Below are 18120 nucleotides of genomic sequence, written 5' to 3'. Positions count from 1 at the left end.
TATTTGGAACAATTGAAAATATAGCTAAATGGTGATTTTCCCCTAGATTTTTGTTAATGTTTATACAGTATAAACACTTGTAAAATATGCGTTTTTATGTCTTTACTGTTTATGTGCATGAATTTATGGAGAAAATGACTTCTAGTTATGTTTTTGTGTTCGCCTCAAAGCCAAATCAGACAAGAGCGGCCAGGACATGGAGCACCTGGACTTCAAGATTGTCGTGGAGCCAAAGGACAGCCAGTCATTCACAGTCATCCTGGTCGCCTCCTCGAGGCAGGAAAAGTCTGCATGGACCAGTGACATCAGCCAGGCAAGTCAACACGCATCACAGTCCCCAGCAGTCAGACGAGAAGCCGAGGATGTCGGCAGAACGCCTGCATGTTACAGAACTCACTAGCATTCCCTCTGTCCTCTCTGTTTACTTCTGCTGCATCTGCTCCACAGTGCATAGACAACATCCGCTGCAATGGGCTGATGATGAATGCCTTCGAAGACAACTCCAAAGTCACAGTGCCACAGATGATCAAGTAAGTTATTTTTTTATATGCAGCTCTTTGCAGTTTCTCCTTTTCCCTGGCATTTATTTCTAATTTTGTTCTACTTCTTTTCTATTTTCTGAGTAGGTCAGATTCAAGTCTGTATTGCGATGATGTCGACATCCGCTTCAGTAAGATGATGAACTCCTGCAAGGTGCTGCAGATCCGCTACGCCAGCGTTGAGCGCCTGCTGGAGAGACTGACCGACCTTCGTTTCCTCTCCATCGACTTCCTCAACACCTTCCTGCACTCCTATCGCGTGTTTACCACCGCCGATGTGGTGCTAGACAAGCTCATCACCATCTACAAGAAGCCCATCAGTGCCATCCCTGCTCGGTGAGTCACATGACATGTTGACAGATTTGAATGTTGCAAGGTTGTTGACGGCATTAACAATAGACAAACAAATCTAATTTGAGATGTTTGGCATGCTCCCAGGCTTTACTCTGCTGTATAAAGATGAAATCGATCTTTGATGATGTGAAGCTTTGTCATCCTTTTGTCTATGCAGAGCATGTGCAGAAGCCAAGGAGCTTGTAGGTTGAACTTATAGGTTCAGCTGCAGCCATATATCTTGTTTCCTTCTGTTTTTAAAGGCCAGAAGTTATTAATTCATTTCTGTTTTTACATATAAAAAGATTAGTTTCACCTGAGGAGTCTACTTGTTTTACAGCAGCTACAAATCAACAACTTGGAGCTATTACTGTTCGATGAGTCAGTGACATCAGGAGAGGAGCCCTAGCAACATTCATATGAGTAATACAGTTTGAAATGGTCACATGATTGATGACCAAATATGTGTGAAGTTAGATGTTTGTGGTGATTGTTGTGTGAAGGACATAGATAGAAAGGGTTATTATTGGTTGTCCTCGAGAAGAGACGCTAGTGAGTTGCATTATGGGAAATGTAAGATCCAGAGCTGCATCAAGTCTGACCATGTCCTTTCTAATTTGTTACTGCATGTCCAAGGAATACTTCACCCACAAACTGAACATTTGCGTATTACAATTACTCATCCCATGTCATGGTGAATTAGGGTGCTTTCACACCTGCCCTGTTTGGTTCAGTTCAATCGAACTCAAGTTTGTTTGCCCCCTAAGTGCGGTTTGTTTGGGCAGGTGTGAATACACTTGGGTGTGCGCCAAAACAACTGCCCAAGACCTTCTTGAAGAGGTGGTCTCGGTTCGGTTACAACAGAACTCTGGTGCGGTTCGTTTGTGGTGAGAATGTGTTCCGACCTGGATCTGAACCAACTGCAGTCACATGACACATTGTTTGGGTTAAACATGAGCATGTTACAGTCCTGGAGGATTATTAATGTGCACCTCCTCCTGTACTGCCTTAATATGCACATTCAGCACATCCAATGCATCAAAACATTGTTTTCTAGTTGGAGCCACGCCTCGTTTTCAAACTGTATGGTTTGACTAAAATGAACAATGACAGCAATATAGTCCACGATGAGCAGCGCTAAAATCAACCTGCGTAGTTGTCCCTCCATTGTGACATTAGAAAGTGTCACATTTATCCTGCAAGTGTACTCTTCTTCAACACTTTGTTTACTTCCTGGATGTTTCCCGCATAGAAATTCTGACCAACCAACAGCAGCTTTCTAGCACAAGGCATTTGATCTGGTCAATTTGTAAATGCTGCTGTGAGAACATGAACCAACTCTAGAGAATTATGCAACTTTGTAACAAAATTAGTTCCTGCAAGCGAACTCTAGGTCTGAAAACACCCTTAGTGATGAAATGTTTTTCTCACATGCCTCCATGAAGAAGGATAATTCCTCTCATGATTTGGAGTAGAGGGCCACATTTAAAATGTATCAAAATATCTGTTTACAAACTCACACAACTCTTACAGTATAATCAAAGTCTCATTCATGCAGTCGTATGCTAAGCACTTCACAAACACATTGCATTTTTGCTAAGAGTTCAAATGCATGGGCTTGCCTAGGCACGTTATTTGTCTATGCATGAGATTGTTTATTTTGTTTATTTTATTCATTTGTTTTTTATTTAACCTTCATTTTACCAGGCAGATTTGCTTGAGTTCAAATGATCTCTTTTACGAGCAAGGCCAGGCCAAAATGGCAGCATTAAAGAACAAAACATAATAAGACACACATAAAGAAGAAAGCACATGCGTTAGTATTTTTAAATTGTAAGGTTTTAGTGAAAATACATGTGTTTCTTTAAGTACTGAGCATACAACTGGATACACGAGACTTGGATTAAACTGCATGAGTTGTGTGAGAGTTTGTACACGGATGTTTTAAAATAGTTTTGCCACTTTTAAATACAGTCCCCCTTTTACGGCAATTCATCAAGAACTTTCTCAGTTTTTGGCATTTTTGTTCACTGTGGAGGCATGCAAGAAAATTTGGTGAAGATATTTTTAGCAATTCAAGGCGCCGTAACAGTGGCATAAGGGCTCCAGTGCACACTATTATGACGGGCCCTAAGCCAGGCTACTTACTAGTTATGCACCTAAACTAGCTAACGTATAATCTTATCGTCACATGATCAAATAGAGACATGACATTGGATAACACCAACAAACATATTGCCCAAAAATCATCATTGCATATACAGTACATATGACAAAAACACCAATGGAACGAAGGGATTACTTCATTTGTTATAGTTTATTTATAGTTTATAGAAAGCAGGTATATGTTTTATAACATTTTGTTAGAGATTGCTACTGGCTATTTTACAAAAAAAAAAAACAAGAAAAACATGATGGAGATGGGTTTCCCTTTTCAAAGGCACATATAGCAAATGGCAAATGGAGTATTTCTTTGAACACAGGCATATTTCTAAGGTAGCAATCTAGATTACTCAATAGGGCCTGTTTTCAGCCCAACATATAGTTGGAGGGCCCCCTCACCCCGTGAGCCCCAGTGCAATTGCTCTGCCTACACTGTCTATGCTTGCGCCCCTGCACCATAACTTATACACAAATGGTCATTTTGTGGGTGAAGTATTCCTTTAAATTTGGGATGGATATGAGGAGGGTGAAATGATACTTGTTTTGTGTGTTACATGTGACACTGGAACAGCTAAGTCCGATGATCTTCAAAGCTTTGTGTGTGTGCATTTGGTTAATGTTTTGTTGGTTAATGTGAGCACAGAAAACAGCAGATGGAGCAGTAGCTGACAACAGGCTCTATGACAGGCTTCAGTATCACCGCATGTGTGTTTGTGTGTGTATTTATGTGTGTGTTCAGTGGTCAAAGGCAGTAATTGGGTCCAGTCTCGCCTGCCTGCCCGGGAGTGTCTCAACTGGGCTCTGTCGCTCTATGGCAACCAACCTCAGTGCTGCAGGACCCCACCCTCCCCTCCCTCCCTCTCTCCTTGTCTGCAAAAGATCCATAGTGTGAAATATTGACGGAGTGTTGCAGTGGGGCTCACTCGCCGCTCCGCAGGCCTGGAGCGAGGGCCCCTCTGTGGGGTTCAGATCACGGGGAGCTCTCCATGCCCACGCCCTGCAGCATGCTCTCCCGTGGCGCTTGTCATGTCACTGTGTGACACCTACACTTGGCTGCTTGTGTCAGCAGTGGCCATGCGCACTATCACTCGCTGTGCTATTTATGGGAACCCGTGAGGTCGCCAGGAGGGTGGCAGGGAGTGGGAGAGGTTTTCTGCAACACTGCAGCTTGTATCCTGCTCTAAAACAACGAGACGTGGCTACAAAGAGAGTTCTGGTTGCTGGGATGACTTGGTTTGCATAAATTATTTAGGAGGTGCTGTGTATTTAACTAAGCTCTTAAAACACAGAGAATAGTTACCAAATATCAAAGAAACATATTCCTGTGTCTTAAATTCAAATGCATATATCCTCCCTTGATGCAGGTCCCTGGAGTTATTCTTTGCCAGCAGTCAGAACAGTAAACTCCTGTATGGAGAGCCTCCCAGCTCCCCCAGGGCCAGCAGAAAGTTCTCCTCCCCACCTCCTCTCGCTATCGCCAAGAATTCATCCCCAAACCGCCGGCGCAAGCTCTCCCTCAACATCCCCATCATCACTGGGGGCAAAGCTCTTGACCTGGCTGCCCTCAGCTGCTCCTCAAATGGCTATGCAAGCATGTACTCATCCATGTCCCCATTCAGCAAGACCACCTTGGACATCAACAAACTGTACGTGTCCAGCCCCATCTCCAGCAAAATCCCAGATGAGGGAGAGGACAAGAAGGACAAAGTGGAGGACGCTTCAGTGTGCAAACAAGGTAATCGCCAAGAGCCAATCCTCAGTAAATTATTACAATTTTGCAGTGATTCCTTTCACAGTATGAGTTCTTTCAGCTTGATACATGTAAATGTATCAAGCCTCTTGAGTTTGGATATTTTTTGCTAAATATGGTGTCAGTTTCTTCGTGAAACTCTGTTATAATACATACACGTTCAACAGCTAGCACTGCCTAACCCACAAAACTTCGCTTCAATGCATTTCCAGTCATCATGTATAAGGGCCTGACACACAAAGCCAACAGTTGGCCGTTGGTGAGCACAGTCACCCTAGTTTTTGTGGTGTGTCCTGCAACATTGGCCCTAGTCCAGTCTTGTCACGTTTTTTTTTGTCCCATTTGGCACTGAAGACGGCAGAGTCCATTGGTGAGAGAAATCACTCTGATTGGTGGTTAAGCCTACTGCACAAGAAGAGAAATGAAAGTGAGGAAAGCAAAAAAAAAAACAGCATCTTGAATCTGTCGGTCTTCCAGTCTCCCTTTTTGAAATGACGAGTACAGACTACCGCCACCTGCTGGTATGAAGAGTTATGTCCTCTCACACAGACTGGCTGTAGTCTTTGCAGTGTCTTCAACCGCATGTTTTTGGCACAGACGATGTGAGAGGACACAACAGTCGGCCTTCATCCCCACTAGTTCTTCAGTGTCGGTGTGGTGTGTCTGAATCTTAAGTTTACATCAATAAAGATGAAATACTCATTTAAATGTAGTGAATTAGCATCCCACTTAGATGTAGTTGGCTATGGAAGCTCAATACGATGTTACAGAAATGTCACTGACAACAATCTGTCGCTCTTTGAGGGGCAAGTAGCAGACATCCCAGTTACTTCCGCAGCCTTGTGCTGCATTTCATGGCTTACCTGATCAGTTTCCTTTGCGACTCATTATCAACGTATTGTTTGAACATCTTTTTTGTAGCGTCCATGTTGTTTCTGCGTTACAACTCATGAACGCACCAAAGTCGGAAGAATGACCATCCGAGAAGCACATGAATACACCACTGGTAGAAGTCTCGTCTCAAGTCTGAATTATTTGGTCCTCGCTCGTTCATTCAGTGCGGTTGCTACACTATGTTACAACACGTTAGGGATTCATGAGCACTCAGAATACATACTAAGCATTAAAAAGAGTTGTTCAAAAAGATTAGTTTGTTCCTTTTATGCACACCACTACAATTTTGATCTGCAGGAATTGTTTTTACTGATCTGTGTAATTTTGTTCCGATACAGATCTCTCTGTACGAGAAGAAAGTGACAATGATCAAAACCAGAGTGATGACGGGGACGCAGAGACCTCTCCCACCAAGTCACCAACCACCCCGAAAAACATCAAATGCAAAAACTCCTCAGGTACATTGTGTCCTCAACATGTGCAGTGACATAATTACATAATTCTCTACACTAACATGCCACCAATCCAAAGCAGCAGCCAGTTCCACATTCATTAGAGCTCTGTCTGCTACATAATAACAACACAGCTTGTAGCTGAAAATATTCTAAGGTTTGGAAAAAGGCCACAATCTACTCTCTGTTGAGGATGAACTGTTTTATATGGAAAATAAAGCTCTCACTTTGCAGTAGGTTTTAATGATCAATTTGTTAATATATTTTGTGCAAAAAGGAGTAAAACAACCTTCCACTGTGAAGCATAAGTCATATAAAATATCATTTCTTTCGATGGTTATGATCATGTGGGGAAAGCCAATGCCTGGCTTCAGTAGGTGTTAGGGAAACTTGTGTCATAGCAACTACATCAAGCGCGTGTTTTCCCTTCCGCCCCCACTAATGAGGCTGTTTCACCGGAGCCAAGATTATCTGTGCCTTCTAAATCTCATGACAAAATCACACGATAGATTTTAAAATAATCTACTGTGTGAAATAAAGAATGAACTGAGATGGAGAAGCAGCGAGTGTCTCACACGGTGTGGGGTTCTTAGCTGCTTATGATCTGTCTATGTTCCCAGGATTTAAACATAGCAGACTGCAGAGAATCTGTTGATTCCTCTGTTATGCTGATATTTGGTGGCTATATTTAGCTGCAACCATCTTGAATATCAAAGCCTCTTGTAAAGGAAAGTCTGGAGGGAAACTGGTGCGTTGGCCTGTAGTGCCCCCTAATGGAGGCTTGTGCAATAAGAAGCAGGTCATTCTGCAGTCTATGCAGATTCAGTCACACTATAAATAATATACTGATAAATATAATATTTTAGCGTCAGTTTACTGTAAACTTTGAGATAAATAAAATGTGATTGACCACCTATTTGATATACATGCCACCAAAATCAACCTCTTGCCAGTTTCCAGAGGGTTATTCTTTCTTCATGTGCGCTTCCCTGTAGAGTTCTCCCTGTTTTCCTACAACAATGGCATGGTGATGTCCTCGTGTCGAGAGCTGGATAACAACCGCAGTGCCCTGTCTGCTGCCTCAGCCTTTGCTATTGCTACAGCTGGAGCCAATGAGGGCACACCTACCAAGGAAAAATATCGGCGGATGTCCCTCGCCAGCACTGGTACACACACTTATTCACTAATCCATCAGGACTTAAGTCCAGTTACAGTGACAGGTTAACATAACCAGGGTGCCTAGAACTGTAAAACTGCACCATGTCAGGTCAACTGATATTAGATTTAGGGTTTCTCACAAGGGTGTAGGTTTCATTTTTACAGTGGGGGGAACACATATGAAATGGGGTTTGTTAGTTCTCTTGATTTCTTGATTTCCTGCTCTCTGGTGATTTTTTTATGCAACAATTTGTGTATATTATGCATCATTTTATTGTGCTGAAATAAAGTCCTCTACTACTTATAATAAATGAATATTGAATTTCCCCCTAAAATTTACGCCTATGGTTCCTCCAAACTTTGTCGTTGTTTGTTGCCAAAGTGGTATGTGTCATTGTGATGAGAAATTCAACTAAAGTCTCTCTTGATATATATATTTCTTTTTTTTGCAGGTTTCCCAACAGATCAGAGAAATGGAGACAAGGAGTTTGTGATCAGACGAGCAGCGACCAACAGAGTCCTGAATGTGCTGCGGCACTGGGTGTCCAAACACTCTCCGGTAAAACATCACAGTACAGTTCAACGCATATCTACAGGCACAGATGGCCACAGGCACCTGCTGAAACACTGACATATTAACAGCAGTTTTGTTTTCATATAAGGATTAATGTCCTTTTTTTCACATTGATCATGTAATTTAGCTTTTGGAGCAGTGAAACAGGAGTTTTAAACACATTTCTGTCAAATTTTTAAATTTCTTTATATGTATAAACCCATATGTATTCTAACTAACCATAAACTTGATATCCATCATCCAATCAGTTAAAAAACTATAATGTGAAATTAAGTTTACTGTCTTGCAAGTGTAGTGATTTTGCGAATGTCCTAGGATGCCTTTGCCCAATCTCAAAGACAGCTGCTTAAGTATTACATCATCATTATGCATTGAGTCCACCTCCTAATACACTGCACAAACAGCTTATTCTTTGAGGACTGTTGAAAGTCATTTTTTGTCATTAACCGATGAAAAAGTAGGCTAGAAAAAAAGAGCAAGAATTGGTTCACTAAAGAGTTGAAAACATTTTAAAATAACACGTAAAAGCAAACAATATGACAAGTTGGTGATTTATGATGAAAATAATTGTGCAGAAGTTTTCAGCAATGTGTGCTGTCCGTCCCTCTGCAGGACTTTGAGAGTAACAATGAGCTGAAGACAAAAGTTATTGCCTTCCTGGAGGAAGTGATGCACGACCCTGAGCTGCTGACCCAGGAGAGGAAAGCAGCAGCAAACATCATCAGGTGACTTTGTGTAACCCAACTCTTGAAAAGTTACATTGTACATATCTGAAAGCTTGACTTTTTCTTTTGCTGTCTGTCAGGACTCTAACTCAGGAAGATCACGGTGACAATCAGATCACCCTTGAAGACGTGACACAACTGGTGAGTGAAGTCAGTAGCTGCTGAAAACAAATGTTTAGTGCAGGGCAGTTTTAAAGCTTCAGGAGGCAAGATGGCAACAAAAAAAGGGATTTTTGTATAATTTTCGGGCTGTTTTGCGTCTCCTAGGTGGGAGAAGGGAAGGCCGAGCCCTTTGAGAACCACTCTGCGCTGGAGATCGCAGAACAGCTCACTCTGCTGGACCACCTGGTGTTTAAGGTCATCCCATACGAGTGAGTGCCATCAAATCTTAGCCGTGCATGTCTGCGGCCAAGAAGAACGCACACACCAAATCAGTGTTTTTCTCTTTGTTAATCTGTTAACAGGGAATTCTTCGGACAAGGCTGGATGAAGAATGACAAAAATGAGAAGACGCCGTACATCATGAGAACAACAAAGCACTTCAACGATGTATGTTCCGCTCAGCAAGCCTCTAACCTTTATTGACTGTCAAACATGATATTGGGTCTAATCCATTTGTTTCTCTCGTTCCTCTGCAAGATAAGCAACCTTATTGCCACAGAGATCCTGCGCTGTGACGACGTGGTCACTCGAGTGGTGGTCATAGAGAAATGGGTGGCTGTGGCCGACATCTGTCGCTGTCTCCACAACTACAACGCCGTGCTCGAGATCACCTCCTCCCTTAACCGCAGCTCTGTCTTCCGCCTCAAGAAGACCTGGCTCAAGGTTTCCAAGCAGGTGTGTATCTCCCTGTGTCGTTTGTATAGTTTCTTTCTTTCTAATGTGTTAAATGTTTTCATTAGTGTGTTCTTGATAACCTCTTCCTCCAGACGAAAGCATTGATTGACAAGCTGCAGAAGCTGGTCTCATCAGAGGGGAGGTTCAAAAACCTGAGAGAGGCTTTGAAGAAGTGAGTTCAGTTCAAGGACATAGTTTTGTACTGGATCAATACAGCAAGAGTGCAGTACAAGTGCATGATGTGTGTGTGTGTGTTTTTCTCCACAGCTGTGATCCTCCCTGTGTGCCCTATCTGGGGATGTACCTTACTGACCTGGCTTTCATCGAGGAGGGAACGCCAAACTACACCGAAGACAACCTGGTCAACTTCTCGAAGATGAGAATGGTGAGATGTTTGGTGGTTTATCACGGGAGAGACTTAACAAAAACACATGTTTTACAGTCAAAATTCAACATCCTCCTGTTTCTCGTGTTTTCAGATTTCTCACATCATCAGAGAAATCAGGCAGTTTCAGCAAACAGCATACAAAGTTGACCTGCAACCAAAGGTAACTGAATACCACAACTGTAGACAGGTAGAGTCAGGAGAACAGTTAGATTAAAGGACTTAATTGCAACAGACATGAAAAAGAAGCTATATTTACTACGAACCCTTGACACAGGTCATGTATGTCAACCTGCTGTAGCCACTTCAACTAAAGAATTCAACTATTAGTATGTTCTATTTTAAAACTTTTCTGAGAAATCAAATTATCCACTAATTCACAAGAAAAATGCAAACAATAGGAAAAAACTAAAAAGACAAAACTGATTTCAAGTAGCAAAAATATCTGCTTTTCTGCTTTCTATCCTGTTAACCATCTTGTGTGGTGTCACAGCTCAGGTCTTGGGCTGGACAAAACTAGGACACACACGGGCAATTTAATAAATAAAGCGATTTATTAACTAAAAAGTAATCAAAACAAGTTACTAAAATTGACGTGAGAAATCTGTAGAGTCAGAGGTGAAGGGAGTAAATGAGTGTGTGAGTGTTGTGCTGTAAAAACAAGGGCTGAAGAAACAAAGGGGTGGGGTGAGGTGAGGTGAGGTGAGGTGAGGTGAGGTGAGGTGGTCTGCCAACATGTGCTGGCTGCTCTGTTTTAAATGTGCATGAGACACACTGAGCCCAGGTGTGTCCTATGACGCTGATTTCACTTAATCAAGGACTGCAGCCCTGGGATGAGACAGCACAGACACAGCAATGGAACAAAGCAGAGGGGCCGGCACAGTGGCGATTCTGACTTCCTGACCAAAATACATCAACATAAACTAGACAGATTGTGAGACAATCAACAGGATAGGAAATAAAAAGAAATATGCCAAACAAAATCATATTTATTTGTCTTTACATTTCACTATTTTTTATTTTTTATTCATGAGTTGTTGGATTCTTCAGGCCTCTAAAAACTGTTGGAATAAAACAAAGGGATAGTCAATTATTAGTTGACCTAGTCATGAGCTATAGCCTCCTGCTACCCTGCGTCATCACATGAGGACATTACATTTTGGGTTTGCTGCACCTTGTACTTCATTTTACTTAACTTAGACCTGTTGTCTTTATTCATGGACACTTTTTGTGCCATCTAGTGGTAGTAAGACCACAATACACAACTGCATGTGAACACAAGATGGCAGCAAACTCTGCCAAGTCAGTCTGCAGCAGATTCCGAAACAAAAGTGGACAAGGTACAAAACCTGATCACATTTTATGGTTTAATCTTGTTTATTTATGCTTAATAATGTTTTTAGTTTAATATGGCATACAAATTTTGACCAGTTTTAGCAAAAGTAACAGGCTAAGGAACTGTTCATTTGGAAATATTTGTTTGAGGACACTGGGACATTATTATTGTTTCATTCAAGGACATAGAGACATTATTATTACCACAGCATTTCACAAAGGCCAATAAGGTGTTATAGACTGTTCTTATGAACAAAGAAGACATTCCTAGCTTGCAGTATGGATATGTTGCATTATTTGCAATTTCGCTTTTGCACAGCCATGTTCAGGCATTGAAATAAACAGTAATGAACATTTTTAGACTTGAACAGTAACTTCTAACCCACAGTTACATTGAACACTGAACAAATGTTGCGTTGTTTGTAATTTTGTTTTTGCACAGCAATGTTCAAGCATTGAAATAATATATGTTTTATATTTTATTACATGCTTGTGACCAATAAATATAAATCCATCATCCCCATATGAGGACATCATGTTTTTCCCCAAACTGTTTTCTGTTCAAAGACCTTTATTTATTTATTTTTTTTTAACTTATCGGGTCCTACTAATCCCAAATACCTAGAAGAGAAGACGCATACCAGACAAGCTGGGGTCCAGCAGGATAGATGATGGGTCACAAGTACTTATTGCTTTATTTAACCTTTTGAAACCTGAGCAAATTGACTTGATTTCTTTTAAAAGCAAGCAAAAGAAAAAGGCAATGAGCAACAAAAGAACAAATGACCCCCCAAAAATGAGCACAAAATTAGTAAAAGGAGAAAATTAAAAACAAGAAAATTAATTAAAAGAAGGAAAGGCAGAAAGAAAGTTAAAAACAAACAAACAAGGAAATGACATGCAAAGAGTGCTTTAAAATTCTAATAATTCTGAAACATAATTTTAAAATGTAATAATGATAATATTTATAAATATAATTTTTTGCCTAGCTTTTTTTTTTCTTTTCTTTTTTTCAATTGGTGGGACATTTTTCTCTTTTCTCCATGTTTTTGAAAGAAACTGCACCAAATTGCTCAAGGTTCAAAGGATTAAATACTTAAAACTTAATACTTACTTAAGTACTTAATAAAAGGCCTCTGAAAGCAGCACAAGAACATGATGTTGCTCCAGGTTTCAAAGGGTTAAAAGAGTTACAAACAATTAGCTTTGGAAATGATATTGGCTGCTATAGCTGTTTTGTATTGTCTGAACAGTGTAAATATTAATTTAAAAGAGAGAAAATTCCTGAAATGTGCCTTTCTGTTTTTATGTTCCAGGTAGCCCAGTATCTACTGGATAATAGCTTTGTTCTGGATGAAGAAAGCATGTACGAAGCCTCACTCAGAATTGAGCCTAAAGTGCCCAACTGATGAGGAAGCTGGTCGTCCACATTATCTCCTCTGTTAATATTACACATCAGTTAACATACACATCAACTTTTGTATAGTTGTACATGTTTAAGATATTTGCTCTTCTGTACAGTAGATGTTTAAGGTTGTTGACGTCACAAAACCTTTCAGTGTATATTTTATGTTTGTTATCGTTGCCATGACGCCACCTGCTTTAAGGATTTATTTTTTATTTTTGGGGGGTATTTCAAGCATAATAACAGAGGTCTCTTTGGTTGCACACGACTGTGTCCTCTCAGTGACCAATGACATTATTTTGCATCATCTCATACTATGTTGACTTTGCACTTTCTGAGCATTCGTGCTGCCGGCCGTTGTTCTCTTTGCTTGAGTTTTATCGATGACTGAGTTTCTCTGCAACCAATGTAGCATTGTAAAAATGTAACTGCATCAAATCAGGTAAAAGAGCACAGAGAATACAGCTGTATTTAAAGATAGGGGACAATGATCAGTGGAGGCGACAGAGAGGTACACGAAGCATAACTGTCTCTGTGCTTCCCGAGCCAAAACAAGAGGGATTTGTTTTTTCATTTTTGCTCTCTGAAGTCAGAGGTTCCCAACCATGTTTAGCACTGCAGACAGTTTTTATATTGACGATATCATTGCGGACAAGCCCCATGGATTAGGCCGGCGATTAAAAGGAAAACAGAGCTACTAACACTGAATGAGTGGTCAGTGTGCTGATGGAGACATCAGGAGCCAAATGCTAACATCAGCATGCTAACATGCTCATGTTTACCATTTGCGCCATCTTTGTTTAGTGTCTTAGCATGCTGACGTTTGCTAATAACCCCTAACAATTCAATTCAGTCCAAAACACTCTATTAGACAATATGGGGCGGCACATAAATAAAGGTAACACTATATAGGAAATTTTAAAAATACTTTCAAATGCAAGGAAAGCTGTACACATTACCTATAACACGTAAACCTAATATAAGCTGTAGCCTACTAATAACGATAACGACATGAGAATAAAGTGCAAACACACAAACTAACACAAAGTACAGCTAAGGCCGATGGGAATGTTGTTAGTTTTGCAGGTATTTGATCAAAAGTATTTAACAAATTTGAAAGGTCCACAAGATTTACGGAATCTATCGGCAGAAATAGTATATAATATTCATAACTATATTCTCATTCATTAGTTTATCATCACCTGAAAAGTTATAACTGTACTTTTGTTACCTTAGAATTTGTTTGATTACCTTATAGTTACATCACCATAGCTCTCCTACCCCAGGAGTAGGCAGCCTGCAGCTCTGGAGCCACATTCGGCTCTTCATGCCCTTTGACAAAAACAAAAAAAAATCATATGGAAATTAATTTTAATATTCATTTATTAGTGCTGTATGCCTAAAGTGATTCTGACACTCTTCACCTGTAAAAACATGTAGACTATATACTGAATAAAAATAACTTTATTTAACAACAACATTTAGACAACAGAAATATGGGTCAGTCACCTTCAGCTCAGCGCCTTTCCACTACATTTTGCCAAATCTTAATAGCAGTGGCTACAGTAGTCTCAAGTCTTCCTCGTTTGGCTTGCTATGATTTTCAAATCGAAAAAGGAAAAGTTTTGGAAGACAACAGAATTTAATAGTGTGTGAAGAGATGTGTTTGCTTCTACCACCAACTTTGCAAAGTTAAAGTTCCAAATAATCATAAATAGCCCACTGCAGTGCCACCTGGTGGTAAAACATGTTAATGAATGCTCATTTAGACCTTTAAAAATGATTCCTGATCTAGAACGGCTCCTTTGATAGTGAAGGCTGCCGACCCCTGTCCTACATGCTTGGCACACAGGAGAACTTTCAGCTCTGCAACCTCACCACTAGATGCCACTAAATCCTACTTACTGGACCAGGGCTATTCAATTACAAATTCAATTGTGACAGACTTTTTCAGCAACCTACTGAAAACCTTTTTTAGCTCTCTCTCTCTCACACACACACACATACACACACACATATACACACACTGTATATACATATATTATTGCACTTACTCACAGTAACAAGTGTAGTTGTTGTCAACTAGAGTAATCTTGAAGTTATATTCCCTTCATCTGCACAGTGGCCTCTCTGCTGTTGTCTGACTTCACTCTGTCACGTTTGTGCGTGCCTGTGTAGTGTCTCTGCATGTGTGTGTGCTGTGAAGAGTAGGTCAGCCCTGACATGCAGAGAGCAGGAGAGAGGCTGCAGCATGATGATACATGAGAACAAAGCTTTAAAAGGTAATGATAAAAGAGCCAGTAACTTCAGAGCTTATTATTACTACGGTCCAGATTAATTTTGCTCCGGGCCATTTATTACCAGCTCTCCGTACCCATCCTGTCCGGCCCACTCAGAGGTTGCTTCTGGGCTGCATGTGGCCCGCGGGCCACCAATGAATAGACCTGCACTAGAAGTCAGGGATCACCAAAGTTATTATAATTCATCCTGAGGGTGACAAGAATATTTGTACCAAATTTCATGACAATCCATCTCACAGTTGTTGAGACTTTTCACTACAAAACAGAAATGTGTGATCCTCATGGTGACGCTAGAGGAAAGAGGGGGTCACTAAAGTCAGTCAGCCTCATCCTCTGGGTGTGTTAGATATTTGTACCAAATTTCAACGCAATCCATCTCATAGTTGTGGTATTTCAGTTTGAAAATACCCATTATACACAGTCTGGATCAAAGTGGTGGTGACAGACTGACCAGCACTGCCATGTCTAGAGTCATGCTGCTAGCACAGCTTAAAACTAATGCCTAGTTGGTGAGAATGTGACAGATGCAGTTTCTTTGCTCCCTGATAGCAGATTTTCTGAGGGCCAGTAACGGTCTACAGGGGTTGGGAACCTCTGCTCTAATGTCTTCATTAACTTAAAACTGACAACATTTTAATCGTCTTTTTATTTGTCTCTTAGCTTAACTTAGCCTCTTGTCACGCAAGGTGCCCAATCTTACCTCAGTTTATTTTATCTAATCAGTTATAAGCTGTGTGAGGACACACAGCAATAGCGACATCTCTTTAGACCACTGAGAATTTACGATTAGTCATCTGAATTTACTGTTGCACTTAAAACACACCAATACAGTACAGTGAGTTCTACCTATGTTCAAATTTCATGTTTCTTAGTTTTTAGTTCGACTCATGACAAAAAGCTCCCATGCGGTGGAAAGTGTTGTACCTTCAGGTCCAGCGATACTTGTGTAGAGTTAAAGGTTGTTGCTCTTCTGTAATTAAAAGACAATCTGTCCTTTTTGCTGTTCCAGTGATTGTGGAACGTGACTGTATATCACTCTGTTATATGCATTGCTGTTTAAAACTATGATAAAAACGTATGTGAATGACCTCTGCCTGCAGCATTCAAACACTATTTTTGTAGTAGTATAAGATAGAGTGACCTGCTCTTTATATGAACATGGGAAAGTATTTTGTACTTTGTTGTTAACTCACCTCACTGAGATGTGCTGTACATTTTGTACATGCAACCCTGCATATTTCTCAATGTGGAACAGTGTAATCCTTTCAAAAAAGAGGAAAAAAAACAACAACAACAAAAAAAAGTTGTATCTCAAGCTTAAACACAAAACGCTACAACAGTGTGGTCCCGAAACCATGACTTAGAGGTAGGAGAAACTTCAAAGTGTTTTGCATTTATACTGTAATCCTGTCTATAACCATTTCTGTTAGCAGGAATATAGTAACGTAGTGCTTATTCTGTGAATATTTGTATGTATTTTTACTATGTATGTACAGTACACTTTTGAAGCTCATGTGGCAGGCATGCAACACCTTCACAGGCAGAATAATACTATATACTTATACTGTATACACTTATACATGCACATACTCTTATAAGGTATATAAACAAATAAACATTTTGCTGTTAGCAATACCCAGTGGTATGAAAATTATCTTTCAACCCTCATGTTTCCACACCTTAAGAAATATTCCCAGTTTTGTAAGAAAAAAATATGAAAAGATAACAAAAGAAAATATATGATGATGATGATGATGATAACAACAAATAAACAAAAGTATGTTTCCCAGTTTACCTCTTGCTAATAAATCCATTTTATATCAGGGGCAGTTTGTCTCAAGTGTTTTTGTAGATTGTCTATCAGTCGACATCGTGCTTGCTCAGAATGCACAAATTTAACAAACAAATGTAACATATCCGTGGTTTGCAGTACTATATAATGCCAACATTTATGGTGATCGGGTTGCTTCGGAAAAAACATAACCCCCCCTTGAATACTAGCCTACCAAACAACAAACAGTGAACTGGTGGCATTTTGGGCCCCTAGGATCTGTTGCCTGCTCCACCCAGTTGGTAATCCAGCCTTGTATTTACAAGCATTTGAAGGAGAAACTTGCTGAACAACGGGGCTTCACGTTGTCCCCTCTTAAGGCCAAAAAATCATTACATGTCATTCATTTTCCGTAGCCACTTATCCTCTTAAGGGTCGCGGGGGAGCTGGAGCCTATCCCAGCTGACACTGAGCGAAAGGCAGGGTACACCTTGGACAGGTCACCACACTATCACAAGACTGACACATAGAGACAGACAACCATTCACACTCACATTCACACCTACGGACAATTTAGAGTCACCAATTAGCCTGCATGTCTTTGGACTGTGGGAGGAAGCCGGAGTACCTGGAGAAAACCCAGGCTGACACAGGGAGAACATCCAAACTCCACAAGGAAGGGTTCCCCCACCCTGGGTTTGAACCAGGAACCCGCTTGCTGTGAGGTGACAATGCTACCCACTGCACCACTGTGCCACCACCCCAACATATCGTGTGTGCTTTGTGCTCGGTTAAAATATTAAAATACACGTAATCTTAAAAAAGTAAGGGTTGGTGTTAAAGATTTTTAAGCAATGCCTTTTGTGCACAGTTTCCTTAGTTTGGGTTTAAAAGCATCATTGTATCCAACCATTATTAAATCACCCCTGACCTAACTTATATACATTATTAACTTTTAGCCTGGTAAAACCATCCTGGTGGCATGAGCTCAACATTCTGTTTCGCTCTCTGTGTCAGTCTGGACTCGCTGCCGCCCCAAACACTTTCAGTGTGGGGGAGTACTCACCTTGACAGACAAACTCCTTCAGTCAATCAGCGTAACAAAACACCTTGCAACATCTTCATCACCAAAAGGGCCAGGTGATAAATCAAGCTTTTGCCAAATCCAGTTGGATGATCAGCATAAAATGCATTTTCTGCCAAGAAACTCCACAAGTGCATACTCTTGTTCTTGTTTCGTTTTTGTTAATGACTCCATTTCTACAATAACTTCAGTTATTGCTGTTTTTACTCTGCCAGGTAGCCAATGGCAACATTACTGTTCTGCAAGCTGTGGCCTGCATTTTACATCATGTACTACAATATAGTCCCTGATTGGCTGCTTATGTTGTCAACTTCAGTGCTGATCCCTGATTGACCCAGATTATTTTCTGTGAGGGCCAGACTGATAAAGAGAGCAAAATTCATGTCATCAGGATGGCCCCACCAGGCTACTTCAC

The 18120-nt window shown here is 40.6% G+C and overlaps 1 protein-coding gene across 1 annotated transcript in view; it reads left to right on the top strand.

Moving 5' to 3' along the window:
• Window positions 1–14550, top strand: part of rasgrf1 (Ras protein specific guanine nucleotide releasing factor 1) — a 33535-nt gene extending 18985 nt beyond the window's left edge. Inside the window, exons 12-27 of the mRNA XM_033636099.2 lie at window positions 171–313; window positions 448–530; window positions 627–875; window positions 4400–4770; window positions 6018–6137; window positions 7127–7297; window positions 7742–7848; window positions 8476–8588; window positions 8669–8729; window positions 8856–8959; window positions 9053–9137; window positions 9228–9425; window positions 9518–9597; window positions 9693–9810; window positions 9905–9973; window positions 12462–14550. Coding sequence (XP_033491990.1) covers window positions 171–313; window positions 448–530; window positions 627–875; window positions 4400–4770; window positions 6018–6137; window positions 7127–7297; window positions 7742–7848; window positions 8476–8588; window positions 8669–8729; window positions 8856–8959; window positions 9053–9137; window positions 9228–9425; window positions 9518–9597; window positions 9693–9810; window positions 9905–9973; window positions 12462–12554 — 2165 coding nt within the window. The 3' untranslated portion in view covers window positions 12555–14550. The remainder of the gene's footprint in view (window positions 1–170; window positions 314–447; window positions 531–626; window positions 876–4399; window positions 4771–6017; window positions 6138–7126; window positions 7298–7741; window positions 7849–8475; window positions 8589–8668; window positions 8730–8855; window positions 8960–9052; window positions 9138–9227; window positions 9426–9517; window positions 9598–9692; window positions 9811–9904; window positions 9974–12461) is intronic.
• Window positions 14551–18120: the final 3570 nt, after the last annotated feature.

Source organism: Epinephelus lanceolatus, chromosome 5, assembly GCF_041903045.1.
Source record: "Epinephelus lanceolatus isolate andai-2023 chromosome 5, ASM4190304v1, whole genome shotgun sequence".
In the NCBI taxonomy this organism is placed as follows: domain Eukaryota; kingdom Metazoa; phylum Chordata; class Actinopteri; order Perciformes; family Serranidae; genus Epinephelus; species Epinephelus lanceolatus.
This window is presented reverse-complemented; position numbering and strand designations above follow the sequence as displayed.